The following is a 13,619-nucleotide window of genomic DNA, read 5'->3' on the forward strand; positions in this document are numbered from 1 at the left end:
GCGTTCAACTTCAGACCAATGCATGCTCAAGTTCAGCATTCTCTGTTTAACGTCCGATTGGCGATCCAAGGTCTGTGATCTCCGTTCTGTTGGCCATTTGGGCAAGTAACAATAGGGTTTTGGTAATCAAAGTTGGACTTGGTTGGATGTAAAAAGTTGATTCTTCCCACAAATTCCTGCATCTTACGAATAGTTATGAAAATGCACAGTGATTATAAAAACCAATTTTGATTTAAGAAAAATGCTTTCTAGGTATTTTTAGTATATCAAAGTAGTTTTGTTCGGATTTGGAGTTTGCACTTCTGTGTGATACTCTATCTCAAAAAGAAATTTAAAGTTTCTTGTTTAATCACTAATAAACCAGGATTACAGAACGTCATGGAGATTTTTTGTTTGGTGGTTTTTTGTTTGCTTTTTTGTTTTGTTTTTTTTTTTTAATAGTAACAGGTCTGCTTTAATTAGAAAGGCTCTAATACAGATTAAGGCATTAGGCAAACTGGAATCCTTCCATCTCTCAGTGAAATTACGAGAGTGCTGGGAGAACCATTTAGATAATCAAAATTACAGAATGTTTCACTAAGGCATGCACAGTCGGTCATAGTAGGATAAATGCTCAAGCCCCAAAATCATGACCTTTTGAGACCCAGCAGATGATTTTCTTTCCCAGAATTGTCTATGATCTAGGTAGCAGATCCTGCACATCTTCAGCTGAACAGACGTGGTGAGGCTGATGACGGGACTAAAGGTTGGAAAGATGAGGACCTACACAAGCGATCCACAAACGAAAGGTACCAGGGCTGTGTTACAAAATATAGAATTAAATTAATTTCTCCTTTACTGACAGTTAAGACTAAAACGACCAGGTATTCTGTGCAGCACCAGTCAAAGCAGTGATGTACGTGGACACAGCCCGGGGAAGAGCTGAAATAAACCCTAAGGAACGAAAAGTAGGAAGACGAGATTTGCTTTTTTTGTGATTAATTTCTTGGGGAAAAAAAAGTAATGATAGCAGTAGTGCCCCCTTCATCTGTGAGACAAACCAGCCACATGAGAAGTGGATGAAGAAAAATCATTCAATATACTTTCTGCCCAACGTGATAAAATATTAATGGATAAAAAGGATTGGGTTTTCTGCTTAATGAAGAATTCCAGTTTTCAAATCTCACTTGATTGTGTAAAGCCAAAAGGGTTTTCTGCTGAGTAGCCCAAATTTTACAATTTTACTATGGCCATTTAGTCAACGAGGTTTTTAATTCAGATCCGTTGTGTTCCGGGGAATGTTTTCATCTCTCTGAGAGTTTCAAAACTGAAGAAGTCAAAATGCACACTGTAATTGATTTTTGTGTGTGCGTACAATTAGCTTAAGGTATTAATATAAAAAGTAGGTAGCTGCATCTAATGATTTATTTTTTTTGAGTAATCTGAACCATCTGCCTCTAGATATTAAGGAGTTCACTCTTTAATCCAGATTATGGCTGACAAACTGGTTTTGGCATTCACGTTTCACTAGCACTGTGCCCTTGAAGAGCTGATGTGGCTGTAGAAACTCTCTTGCTTACAATTGTTGGTTTTGAAAACAGCTTTGGTTTGGTTTGCTTTTCTTGTAGTTGTTTTCTTGTAGCTCCTGTTTTTTCTTGAGAAGATGGCCTTTCTAATGAAAAGTATGTTGAGCAACCAGGTAAAGAATTTGGGACTTGGAGGTGGAGGGGAAGAAAGCAAAGAAGAAAGCACTCCTTCTGATCCGGCAGCAGCCGCAGGGATGACCAGGGAGGAGTATGAGGAATATCAAAAGCAAATGGTTGAGGAGAAGTGAGTACCCGTTCCCTTGTTACCAGCACGGGGCTGATTCTCGGTAGCTTTAAATAACCCAGGAAAAAGCCAAGCATTCAGCTCTCTTCCCTTTTTTTTTTTTTTTTTTTTTTAAAGCAGACGAATCTTTGCTGAAGAGACTTCCAAAATAAAAGTTCACCAACAGGAAATGATAAAATATTATGTTCCCCCTTCCCCCCTGCCCCCATCCTGCAGCTCTCCTGCGCTTTCCTGCTGTCTCCACGCCGTGATACGCTGGATGCATCCCTGGTGGATGTTACTTTATCTATCGATTTTATTTATCATTTTTTTTCCATAGGTAGAAAACTGTTTGTAGTGCAGGAGTTAATTCTAAAATATGCATGATTTGTTCTCTGAGAACTCGGTGTGGAGTACACTTTCAATACATAATCTTTTCTTTGTCCACATTTATTATGGCAAACATGAAAAAGCAATGAGTGCTATATTAAATGCATGGAGAAAAGAGCTGGAGAAAAGTTTGAAGATTGTTATTAAGATTGTTATTCTCTGTAGTTGCATTTTCAGTTATTTTTTTTCTAAAATCTACTAAATAAAGTAGAACTCTTCAGCTGATTAAATCTCAATTTTATTTTGTCTGTAATGATAGTCTGCACCACTTGCTGTGTTTATCAAAACAGAAGTAAACTAAAGGACTTAACATGTAGGAGTTCAAATCATGCATAATTATAAATAAAACAATTGACTTTTAAATCTCAAATGCATCTGTTCCTCTAATGGTCAATTACATAATGGTTGTGTAAATCCTTCATGTAAGATGATTATAGGTGAAAGGTTAATGACTGACGGAATTTGAGGTATCCAGGTCTGTATTTAGCAGCAGCCATTTCTATCATAAAACCTTGAATAGGTATCACTTGGTTTGGAATAAAATATGGAACGTTTTGCTGTGCATTTTGTCAAGGGTAATTTAAAAGAGACATAACCACCTGCTGGCAGGAAGATGCTTTATCGAGACAGAGAAGCGAAACGGGATTCCTGGGATAGGGAAAATACTCGGAAAAAGAATTATTTCTATAATGTTTTCAAGCGTGGCATGTGTGCCTTACACACTGAACTGTGTTGGGGAATCAGTGCCGGAGCCTTCTGGGAGTAGTTTGGAACTGAAATAGGAACATTTGGAGTACTTTCAAAGAGGCAGCACACGCTGGCATGCATATTTATCTAAATGTGTCCCCGAACCTGTTCTCCTGTTTCTCAGGAAAATGTGTAATGCGCAGGAGCACGCGGGTGGCTGGTGCTGGCGGTCTCCAGCACCGCCATGGGCAGTTCGCTTCCAGCACCACAAGAGGTTAAGCCTGGGGGGAGCGACGGTTTGTGCTGAACATCGCAGGCTCTTGACTGGATGAAAGAAGTTTACGATGACTTCCAGTTAATGTGAAACTTTTGTTTGGTTAGTTTTTTGGTTTTGGTTTTTTTTTTTAGAGAGAGAGAGAGAAACTCAAACACTCGTTTGTGGAAACAGAGGAAAAATAACATTTCATCTTGCAAGTAGCTTTTATGTGACAAAATACCTATTCTGGAACAAAATCAATTTTGCCCAAGAATTTCCATGACAACGCTTCTGGGAAAAAAAATTAAGGGAAAGGGGAGAAGGTGAATATTATCAAATGTTACCAAAATTCTTTGAGGAGAAGCATTTTGCAAATAAATACATAAGTAGTCTAACCAAAAATTGTGCTGAACAGTTCTTAAATCTAACGAAAGCATTTTATCAAATCACAGATAAAAGAAGTAGTTTTCTACACAGGGAAGCCATGGAATTCATTGCTGTAGGATGTTCTGAAACAACAAATGGACGCAGAAAAGACCAGGAAAATTCATAGGTGACAGAGGCCGTGCAGGGCTATTAAAGACAATGATGTAGAGCCAGCTTCCAGCACCAGTACCCTACACCACTGGTTTTTGGAAGCTGGGCAGTTTTCATAAGGGTGCTTATCATCTTCCTAAATCCTTTCCCTAAGTGTCCGCTGCTGTTGGAGATGGGCTCCAGGATGGGTAAACTTTTGGTCTGACTCAGAAAGACCATTCTGCCGCCGTGCAGGCGTGTGTTTTACGCTCTGAGAATGTCACGTTTGTAGAACAGGAGCACTGGCAGGCCTCCGCGGCTCTATAAGTGCCCCAGTGGAATAAGCAAGGAATAAGCGTAACTTTTTTTGTTCTGCTTACTGGAATTATTCACTGTTACAGTGAGCAATAACAGCCAGTGCAGGTTCAAACTCCAGACAAGTAGTATCGGCTTATCCTACATTCTTCACAGGACTCGAGGGAACTGTTCTGAGAAAAAGCCTGGGGTACAGGAAGTCCCTGTATTTACACATAAATAAAAGCAATTTATTTAAAAATCCCCACTAAAGCATCCCTTTATTGATAGCGCACCTTTTGTGCCTTTCACAGCTTTGGGAATAACTCCTGCCTGTAGCTCTTTGCAGCCAAGAAACTCAGCTCAGTGTGAAAAAAAAAAAAAGTATTTTATTAGTATCTTGAAGAAATATTTTTTCTGATTTCCAGGATGGAAAGAGATGCAGCGTTTGCACAGAAAAAAGCAGAGCGAGCCTGTCTGAGGGTTCATCTGAGAGAAAAGTACAGGCTCCCTAAGGTAAGCCTGCAGTTCCTGATCTCATCTCGTTCCATGGCCGATTTTAAAGCAAACTGTCTGCCAATGCAGAGTTCTGAAAATGGCAAATCGCCTTCATTAGTGGGATCCCCACTGCAGCTCAGTACAGAAATGGAAGAGGCCGGAGCTGTGGTTTTCCCTGGTGGCTGCTGCCTTTAGATCCTTTTTCCTCTGCTCAGTAGATGAATCTAGTGGAAAGATTCTCGCAGCCCCTCTCAGAGGGAGCATCTGCTGCAGTTCAAGAGCTGCTTCCTTCCACCCTGACACAGAGAAGTAGACCATGTGCTCCCATAGCCTGTGGTACCAACGAGAGCCTTCCCTCTGCTAAAACCTGGGTTGCATCCATCCCTGAACTTGCGTCTATGTAGGTAATGAAAAGAGCTTATTTCTGGAAAGCCTTTGGAGACTCAGGTTTGCGTAGGCTCCTTATTCATAGATTGTTATAATGTCATGTGAGTTCTCCCAGGAATAACTAATCTTAAATCGATGGTGGTTTATGTGCTATTAAACTGCTCTTAGCCTGGTCGCTCCTTCATTGCTTGTAAAAGATTTCTAAAGAGATTTATTTTTCCAGCTTCATTAAGATATCCTTTGCGTACAGTTATGTCAAATATGACTTCAGTGTCTTGCTGAAAGTGTATCATTTGAGAAAATGCCTCCTGGAAATAATTGCTGTTACCTGGAGTTCTCTGGTTGCTTTTCCCTTTGCAGACGGTGTTATGACCATCTGATCTGTGCTCGCTCTGTCTTTTTCATTCCATCTCCCCCAGCCAGCAGAGCTCGGGGCTTGCTGGTTCATCAGCCACATAAAGATACGGACTTCTTTGTGTTTTGGTGGCCTTTTTTGTATCACCCAGTTTCCAAATAGGATGAACTGAGGTGTGTGTAACTAAAGGCCTGGGTTGCTGCTCTGTGTCACAAAACTGCAAAGGTATTTAGCTGCTGGACACCAAGGAAATTAAGAGCCTTTATGGCCCAGGTAGACAGAAGTCTGATTATTATATCAGTGTAATTAAAATATTCTAGCACTATATGGCTTGCATTTCCCAGACTCTTCTCTCCTGGGATGACGGCCCCAGTCAAGGTTGAGATCTCTCCATGCCACTTTCTAGTCTCTATTAATTAAGCAGCAGTAATGACATTACCTGTCAACAGGGAGTTCAACACATTCAAAATACGCTCAGCTAACAAATTAATAATGCCCCGGGGTACTTCAGGACTACGGCCGCAGAGCTCACCCAGCCGCAGGGCACCAAGTCAGCCCGAGGCCTGCGGGCGCCTGCCTCCTTGGGACTCAAATGTCTTCCCAGGAGCTGTGATTTTTAGCTTTGTAAAAGCACAAAAAGCCTTGTGAAGGCATTGTCCGAGCCTGAAGTGCCTATCGCATCTTCTAGCACCTGCAGGAGGAATGTGCCAGGTTGCACACACAGGCCCTGCCCTGGGAAGGCTGCCGGTACCCGGGGTCAGGCAGTGCCCTTCACTGGCCATCCGCTGCCTGGACGCCTTCGGCAGGTTTTATCTGCTCAGCATCCACACAAATACTGGTTCTAGTTGGATGAAATAAGGTGTGACATAAAATCCAGCTCATCTATAATGTATAATGTATAACATTATATAATCTAAACACAAATTGTAAATCATGTATTTTTTCGACAGCGTTGGTTTGATGCTGTTTCGAACCCTGAGCCGTCAAGGGCCCTCTAGTGCCGCGTTCATAAAATTGCACCACTCTCAATCGTTTGCTTGAACCCTAAGGGCAAATTACAATTTGGATGAAAAGTGAATCAAACCTCGTGACTTAGATAAAATTATACCATCTGTATTTAACCATTCGGGCAGGCTTCGTTCATAATCAGGGATGAAAAAGGTACTTTTCTCTAACTTTAAAAACATGGGTTTTGCAACCAAAACCTTGCTAGCTGACTTTCCAAGAAAGAGAAGTGCTGTCTTAAAAAAGTATGGCAGAATGTTTTGAGACAGGGCCTGGGGGGGGCGGGGGGGAACAAGGGAAAAAATGGTGTGGAGAAACCTCAATGAAACTACCCCCACTTGCCCTCCCCCTGTGCCAGTGTTGAACAGAGCAAATTGAAGTGAATACGGTTCTATATAGCAACTCATTTCAGATCAACAAACTCTCTGTAAGGACGTTTGACTTCTAAAATTATCTGACAGTTTGTCATCTTCAGAAATGAAGGTGTTATTGCTACACCTATAGCTTCTCATTCAAATTACCCCTTTAAATGGAAGTATTATTAGCCCGTCAGTCCTTCGCAGATGGAAGTCAAGGTCACACATGTACTTGCACTTGAGCTTTGATCTCTTTTTCACTCCCTAGAGGTGCTCTATTATAGTTGCAGGTCCCTCTGTAGAATCGCTCGTGCCAGCGCTGTGTGGTCCAACGCTTCCAGGCGTGACCAAACCCACGTTTCTCCTGCAAACTGGGCAGAGCCTGCAACGCCTCGGGCTCGTTGGGATGAACTGAAGGTGCCGAAAAGTATCAAAAAGATACTTTTTGATCTGGTGTCAAAAAGACTAGAGAAATTTACCACGTTCTTCAGATTCCCTCTGGACAGAGTATCCGTCTGGAAGAGATGGAGATAGGCCTGGAGAAACGCATATGTATGTTAGTGCATGGCCAGTGTCATCTATAGCGGTGGAAGGAGCAAGGGCAGATTATCCACCGTGCTCGTCTGTGTCCATCAGGCGCAATACTCCATTTGTTCTGGGCCGCGGGTGCTCAGCACTGTGACAAGAAAGAGGAAAACATATTCTGAGGGCAAGTTTAATTACAGAAAGATTAATTATGCAAAAAAAAAAAAATTAAGTACAAGATTTTGAGTGGTTGATTGGATTGTAAGCCTAAATCTCTAAACACCAGCATTTTAATTAGCAGCTGAGTAGTAAAATATCATTAGGCTTTGTTTTCCTTTTGGAGGCATATGCTGAGCCAGCTACTGAACAGCATTTCCCCACCGCGCTCTGCGAGGCCCCAGATTTAAGGGCTGGTTTCAAAGGTTTTGGGACACTTATGTGCCCAACTCTCAACCAACAGCCAGTGGAGCTGGGTGTATCTCTGTGATTTTGAATGTCTCCCTTCCCTAGTGCTTTTGTCCAGTTCTGAGATGGTGTTCGGGTCTCCCTGGCTCACCCAGAGCGTGCCATGGTGACCTGCCCTATCTCCAGCAGCATCTTGACTTTGGTGCACCCCACGTGCTCTTTGGGGCTCGCCTCCAAGGTAGGAGAGGGGCTCTAAGCTGTCAAAGAAGGTATTAAGCATATACTTAGCTTTGCTGATTTGCGGCGGTTGCAAGTAAATTTTGCAGGATATGCCTTTCTGCATTTCTGTCTACCTATATAGCATTTCTTGGCTGAAGGTCTGTTTTCTTTTCATCAGCCCTTGTCAAAACATCTGTTATATCAGGAAGGAAATGAAATTATTAAGTACACGCCATGTGTCTCTGAAAAAAATTCAACTCTCTGATACAACATTATAGCAGCAAAATGCATTATTTTGAAAAGTGAAAGTCATTTCAGGTAGCCTGGTATGGGATAGGAACCCTGAATATTACCAGTATCAATCACTAGAACACACTGTAAATGAAAGCACGAAATTCAGGACTAAGCAGGGCCTCCTTTCAGTGCAAAGTCTAAAGCTCCGTGCTATCTGGGCCAGATTTATAAGAGAAAGCAGTCCCCTAATGAACCTAATCCTATTAACAGAATTGTCAACTTAGGTTTGTCATCAGAAAGATGTTTTTAGCCATGAGACATTTGATCTGTGGATGACTTTTTCATCTTTGGAGTGTTCAATGCATCACCTCCATACAAAGCATTTCTTTGAAATTAAATAAATACCTAAATAAATATTTTAATAAAAAATCCCCGCACCAAACTCTTTTAGTCGCTTACTGCCATTTTCCTGAACTGGGATCCAGTAATCACTTCTGCAAGGTCTGAGCACAGGGGCTTGAGGTGATGGTGCCTGTGATGCAGGAGAGGAACATCTGACCACAGGCCCATCCACCCTGTCCGAAGACCTCATCTGCAGCACGGTGACCTCTCCCCACGGGCTCCACCACCCATTCCACATCACATATATCCACCGTGTCACCTCAAATGCCACTGCTCTCTGGCAGACCATGGCCACGTCAGTGCCGTTCTTCTAAGTGCTGGGGATGGGTTGCATTATATGAGTTTCTAGCACCTCAGGAAGGGGCTGTGTCATCTCCTCCAAGCAGGTGGGTCCCTTCCTGGAGTGAAAGCACTTCTGTGGGCACTGCTCTGCAAGACTCAGTTACTGAACAGCAGGATGTGTTTCCTTCACTGGTATTTAGAGGGAAAGAGTATTCAGATGCAATCAGGTGTCTTTTCAATAACAGGCGCTGCTAAAGACATTGAAAAGGAAAGCTTCTCGCCGTGAAAGGGACATGTAGTCATGTAATCTCAAACAGCTCTTGCTCTATTGTGCTGTGATGGGAATATTGTCAAGACTTGATTCAATGAATAGCGCCGTTCCAGAATTAAAGGATTTTTTACTTGTATGCAACCATTACACAGGGACGCATATTGACCAGGCAGGAAGAGAAACTTGTCTCAGGAGAAGCTCTTCAGAGCATACAGGCTTTTGATAAGTATCTGAAAACAAGTATTTGCTAAACTGGAAGAATTCTTTTGCTGATCTAAATGTTTCCTTAATAGGCCAGGGTGAAACAGCTGTGGATCCACTGTGGAAAAACAGAGTCAGAGTGTGGCTGTCAGGAGGCAGCCGGATCAGGACTGGTCCCTGAGAAGGTCCCGGTGATGGGGGATGCCAGCAGTGCCCTGGCCCATGGGCATGGTCCCGCCGGCTCGGGAGGGGGCTGGCAGCAGGGCCCAGCGACACCGTGGTCCTCAGGGGGGCAAGCACGGGCCAGCATGGAGAGCCGGCCAACCAGCCAGGCTCGGACTGCCCAGGCACGGCACGGCATGGCTGCGGCGTAGCTATGGGCAGGACTGGGCCTGGCAAGAGCTGGAGTGGGGTTTCTGCACCCCAGGGGCAATGTAGTTCTCCTTGGAGCCCGTCTGGGCAGAGACATGGTGGTGCCTGGGGGGCCAAGCAGCCTCCACGCTCCTTCCCTGCGATCCCTGTGTGGGGATGGCACAAGGGGGTGTTTGTGGGGCAGGAGGCTGGTGTTTCCAACCTGTGGCTCCTCGTACCTACCCGTGGGGTACCTGCAGCCCCCAGATGGCATAGGTCAGTATGGGGCTGCTGTGTGGCTCACCAAAGTCCCACTTGCTGGTCAAGGCAAGATGAACTCTGATTTTGTAGGTAACTGGTACATTATAGGTGATGGATCATGGGATTCACCTAAGGGTCTCTGTGCGTGGCCATAGGTAGATTTTATGACAGGATAAGTTAGACATAAGGAAAGTAGGACATCACACAGTGATGCTGGCGAACAGTTTGGCTCCCCTGTGGATTAGTCTGTGAGCTTTGATCTCTTTTGTTTGCAGTCAGACCATATAAGCAGATATTTAGACTACCTGTTTTCTGCTTGCACCTGTTTGTCATGTATGTATAAAGAACGCGGTATTATATTGCACCTGTAACAGAATGTATTTGAGTCTGACCGCATCAGAGGCATAATCAGGGTCAAAGAATATGACCAGGCAGTAGGAGCCTATCGTCCATGCTGCTGAGTTGTCAGAGTAGTGTCTGACCCAGTTCTGGCCCGGGCACTCTCCCAGGCAGTTCCCAGGGCCGGTCTGGGAGGTGGGACAGGCATTCCCAACAGGGACCACCCCTGGTGGGGTTTGGTAGGGCGAGAGAGTTCAATAGCATCGCAGTGGGCTGTTCCAGGCCAGCTGGCTTTGGGGCAAGAGACCAGTGCCAGGCATATTTAATTTACTAGAATAGATGTTGTTTCTGTGTTCTCGGAGATGCTAAAAGGGTGGCCGAACACTTGCAGAGACCTGGAGAGCATGGAGGTTGAAGTCATCAGGAGAGAGGCCACCCAGTCCGGCGCAGGTTTACCAGGGTCCCGAGGGTTTCTATATGGGTTTGTTAGAGCCCATGGCCCCATCTGTCCCGTGCATGAGTTCTGCCTGGTTTGGGTGCTCTCTGAGTCCAAGCTGAGTGTATTCTGAGGCAGGGCGGTGACTCTGTCACTGTCAGAGCCATGTCTGACCTCAGGCAAGTAGCAGTCCCCAGGCGTGTGCGTGCTGGGACGGTGGCACCTGCTTGTGCTCTGGTGGCAGGCTGCTGCCTGCAGCTCACCGACACCACGCTTTGCCAGCACCGCGTTTCTCAGCCTGACTTCCAGAAGCGAGCGCTTGGAGCTGCAGGCCCACTGTGCACTTGGACACTCGCAGCATTAGCCGGACCTTAAAAACATCCCGTGGGAAAATCTTCTGGTCTCTCCTTGTGAGAAAACAAGCTTTAACTTATTTCCACCAGACTTAAAAAAACCAAACAAACCAAACAAAACCAACGGGTAAAATCAGAAACTTAATCCTACATTTCCATTTCAAATCAAAGTAACAGAACTAGATCTGTCAAATTTTAGAAGAAAGAGCAGAAGCCATACACATCGTCTGTGCTTCTTGGCTTCTTGTTGAGCAACCCTACCCTGCGGAAGCTCATCCTCGGTCTGTTCAGGGACAGGCTAAATGCCAAGTGGGTAGAGGCAGGTGACTTGGCCAGAACTGTGCTGCTTTAGATTGCGTCTGAATATGTTCTTCTCTGGTCAGGGAACACTCTGAACCCCCAAACTGTGCTGTGCATCACACCTCGGGCGGCAGTAGGACACGGGGCTTTGGTGCAAGAACGTGCCAAACGGTTGTTCACATCGCCAGAGTGGCTTTTGTGTGCCTGTATGGGCATCTCTCCACATAATATGCAGTAGCGTGCAGTGATGATGTCTTGAATTATAACTAGTTCTAAAGAAAAGAACAAGTGTGGTTGTCTGTTTAGGGGGACTTTTTCAGTAATTAGCCCAGTATCTTTTTTTATTATCCTCTCCTGCTACTTGGGAGAATTTCAAAAGGTCTAACCCCTCTGGTAGCCAGCACTTGCTGATTAAAAGCTTAACACATTTTTTCCTGCTGGACAGTCAATAAAGAAAACTTCTGCCAATGGGGATATTGTTTCTAGCTCCCACAGATCTGACAGCAGATCCCTTAGCCAAAGGGATCAAGAGACGTCCTCACACATTTACTGGATAGTATTAACAATCATGATACACCTCGCCATATTTTCATAAGAGATAGCGGGAGAAATCGGGTTAAAGGGGAGTTATTGCAAACATAAAGCTGTGCAAATGTATGTAAGGGTAAATAGTGGCTATGCAGTCAAGCATCCCGGTCTGCCTGTCCTCGCGAAGGCCTGGAACCGCAGACATTGCTCGTGTACGTCCGCCCATTCATTCTTGCATTCATTCATTCATGCAAACCCAAGACCCCTCTCACTCTCGAAAACACCTCCTGCTGACAGCATTGCTGCTTATTCATATCAGGCCTTTGCTGCTGTCATGCTTCATTTTGGAGATGTAATGAGGCATTAATGCTTATCTTTGATGTGTGAACTGTGTCAAAATATCCTGTTCCTCTGAGCTCTGGATCCATCAGAATCCGCCACAAAATGTGAACAAAATCGCCATTGTTTGAAAAATTGACATAGCCCCACTGACAGAGCGCTTCAGCGGGCAGGCAGGGCGCAAGTGTGTGCAGCGCTAGCTGCACCCCGGCCCTTTCATTGCTTAACCAGTTCCTTCTCCTTTTGCTTTCTCAGACTCACCCCCAACCTCCACCCTCTCCTTTGTTGCCCAAGTCCTCCCGTTACCCCGTTCACCAGCGCTGCTCTGGTTACGTGCCAGGCAGCCCCTGCTCGCCATCACAACTCAAGAGATGCCATCTAAAGACCTAGATATAGTTTAGACATGGTTTGGGAAATATGGGGACCTTTTTTCCAGTAATTCTTCCCTAGGTTTAATGCATCTTTCTTCAGGAAGGCTTCAGTTTAGTGCTGATACCTAAAAATAGCCACCCACAAATGAATGGGGGAATCGTAGCCACACAGTTTTTCTAAAGCTGTTGCTCCATCAACCAAATGGCAGCAGAGCTGACAGCCTCGGCGGAATATTGCAGCACATCTTTGGTGGAGACAGATAACTCCTAGTGGACTTCCTGCAGTATCAGCACGTTAGCACAGCTAACACACGCAGCAAAGATTTCTAAAATGGCAAATGGCACGGAGGGCTTCAGTTTTGACACTACTGAAACCCTCCAAAGAAATATAATTGACATTGTCTGAAAAATCTTAGCACTAGTATGGGGGCTGATTGAGCCCCTGAATTCCCAAGCTGCATCTAAAAACTTTGACTGAAAAATCTGTGCATATGTTTTGGTTCTCCCTAAAAGAAACAAGCAAAAAAAGAGACTCCTTGGTAGATCCTGGGGTAGCAGAAATACTCTCATGTACTGTTTTTATTTTCTGCCTCTTGTATCAGAGTGAATTGGACGAGAATCAAATACAGATGGCTGGAGATGACGTGGGTTTGCCAGAAGACCTTCAGAAGATGGTGGCAGAAGATCAGGTGGAGGAGGAGGACAAGGACTCTATCCTGGGACAGCTGCAGAACATCCAGAACATGGACATGGATGCCATCAAAGAAAAGGCACAAGCCACCTTCACCGAAATGAAACAGGCTGCTGAGCAGAAATGTTGTGTCATGTAGAAGAGCCCCCACTGTCCAGGGGCTGCGAGTTCAGCCCTGTCTCACAGGGGCTGCGGAGCGGGGGCAGGCAGAGGAATGCACTTAGCTCTATAGCATTACATGTAAATATAGAAAAGCGACAGAGAGAGAGACTTTAAAACCCCGAAGGGGAGGGGTCGAAACTTACGTGCTGTGACTGCTTAGTGCGAGGTTAGAACTGATCCTCATTTGTTAACATAACATTTTTCCCCATGGAAAATAAATAGCTTTGAAAAAGATAATATTGGGGAAAAAATGTGCCTTTTTCCATTTTTTTTGAAGTGATCAAAATGCCATTACATGTGTATTTTTTAGCAAAATCATGTTTCTGATGCATAACATAGAGGTAACCGCTCATTTAATACTGCTTGCAGAAATAAATACATATATTTCTAATAAAAACATGTCTGTTTCAAAAATTT

General features: G+C 44.4%; 1 protein-coding gene across 1 annotated transcript; it reads left to right on the forward strand.

Annotated features, from left to right (window-relative positions):
- The first annotated feature begins 502 nt into the window (after window positions 1–502).
- Window positions 503–13,322, forward strand: LOC128901997 (complexin-4). The gene is made up of 3 exons (XM_054184248.1): window positions 503–1,809; window positions 4,360–4,447; window positions 12,952–13,322. Exons 1-3 carry the CDS (start codon window positions 1,643–1,645, stop codon window positions 13,177–13,179), a joined length of 483 nt encoding a protein of 160 aa, XP_054040223.1. The 5' UTR covers window positions 503–1,642; the 3' UTR covers window positions 13,180–13,322.
- The last annotated feature ends 297 nt before the right edge of the window (window positions 13,323–13,619 follow it).

Source organism: Rissa tridactyla, chromosome W (assembly GCF_028500815.1).
Source record: "Rissa tridactyla isolate bRisTri1 chromosome W, bRisTri1.patW.cur.20221130, whole genome shotgun sequence".
Taxonomy (NCBI): Eukaryota; Metazoa; Chordata; class Aves; order Charadriiformes; family Laridae; genus Rissa; species Rissa tridactyla.

Excerpts from the sequence above, each read along its gene's own strand:
- LOC128901997 (XM_054184248.1), top strand. The coding sequence starts at position 1,643 with ATGGCCTTTCTAATGAAAAGTATGTTGAGCAACCAGGTAAAGAATTTG. Across the intron at positions 1,810-4,359 it reads AAGCAAATGGTTGAGGAGAA|GATGGAAAGAGATGCAGCGT; the intron begins GTGAGTACCCGT and ends TCTGATTTCCAG. Across the intron at positions 4,448-12,951 it reads AAAAGTACAGGCTCCCTAAG|AGTGAATTGGACGAGAATCA; the intron begins GTAAGCCTGCAG and ends CTCTTGTATCAG.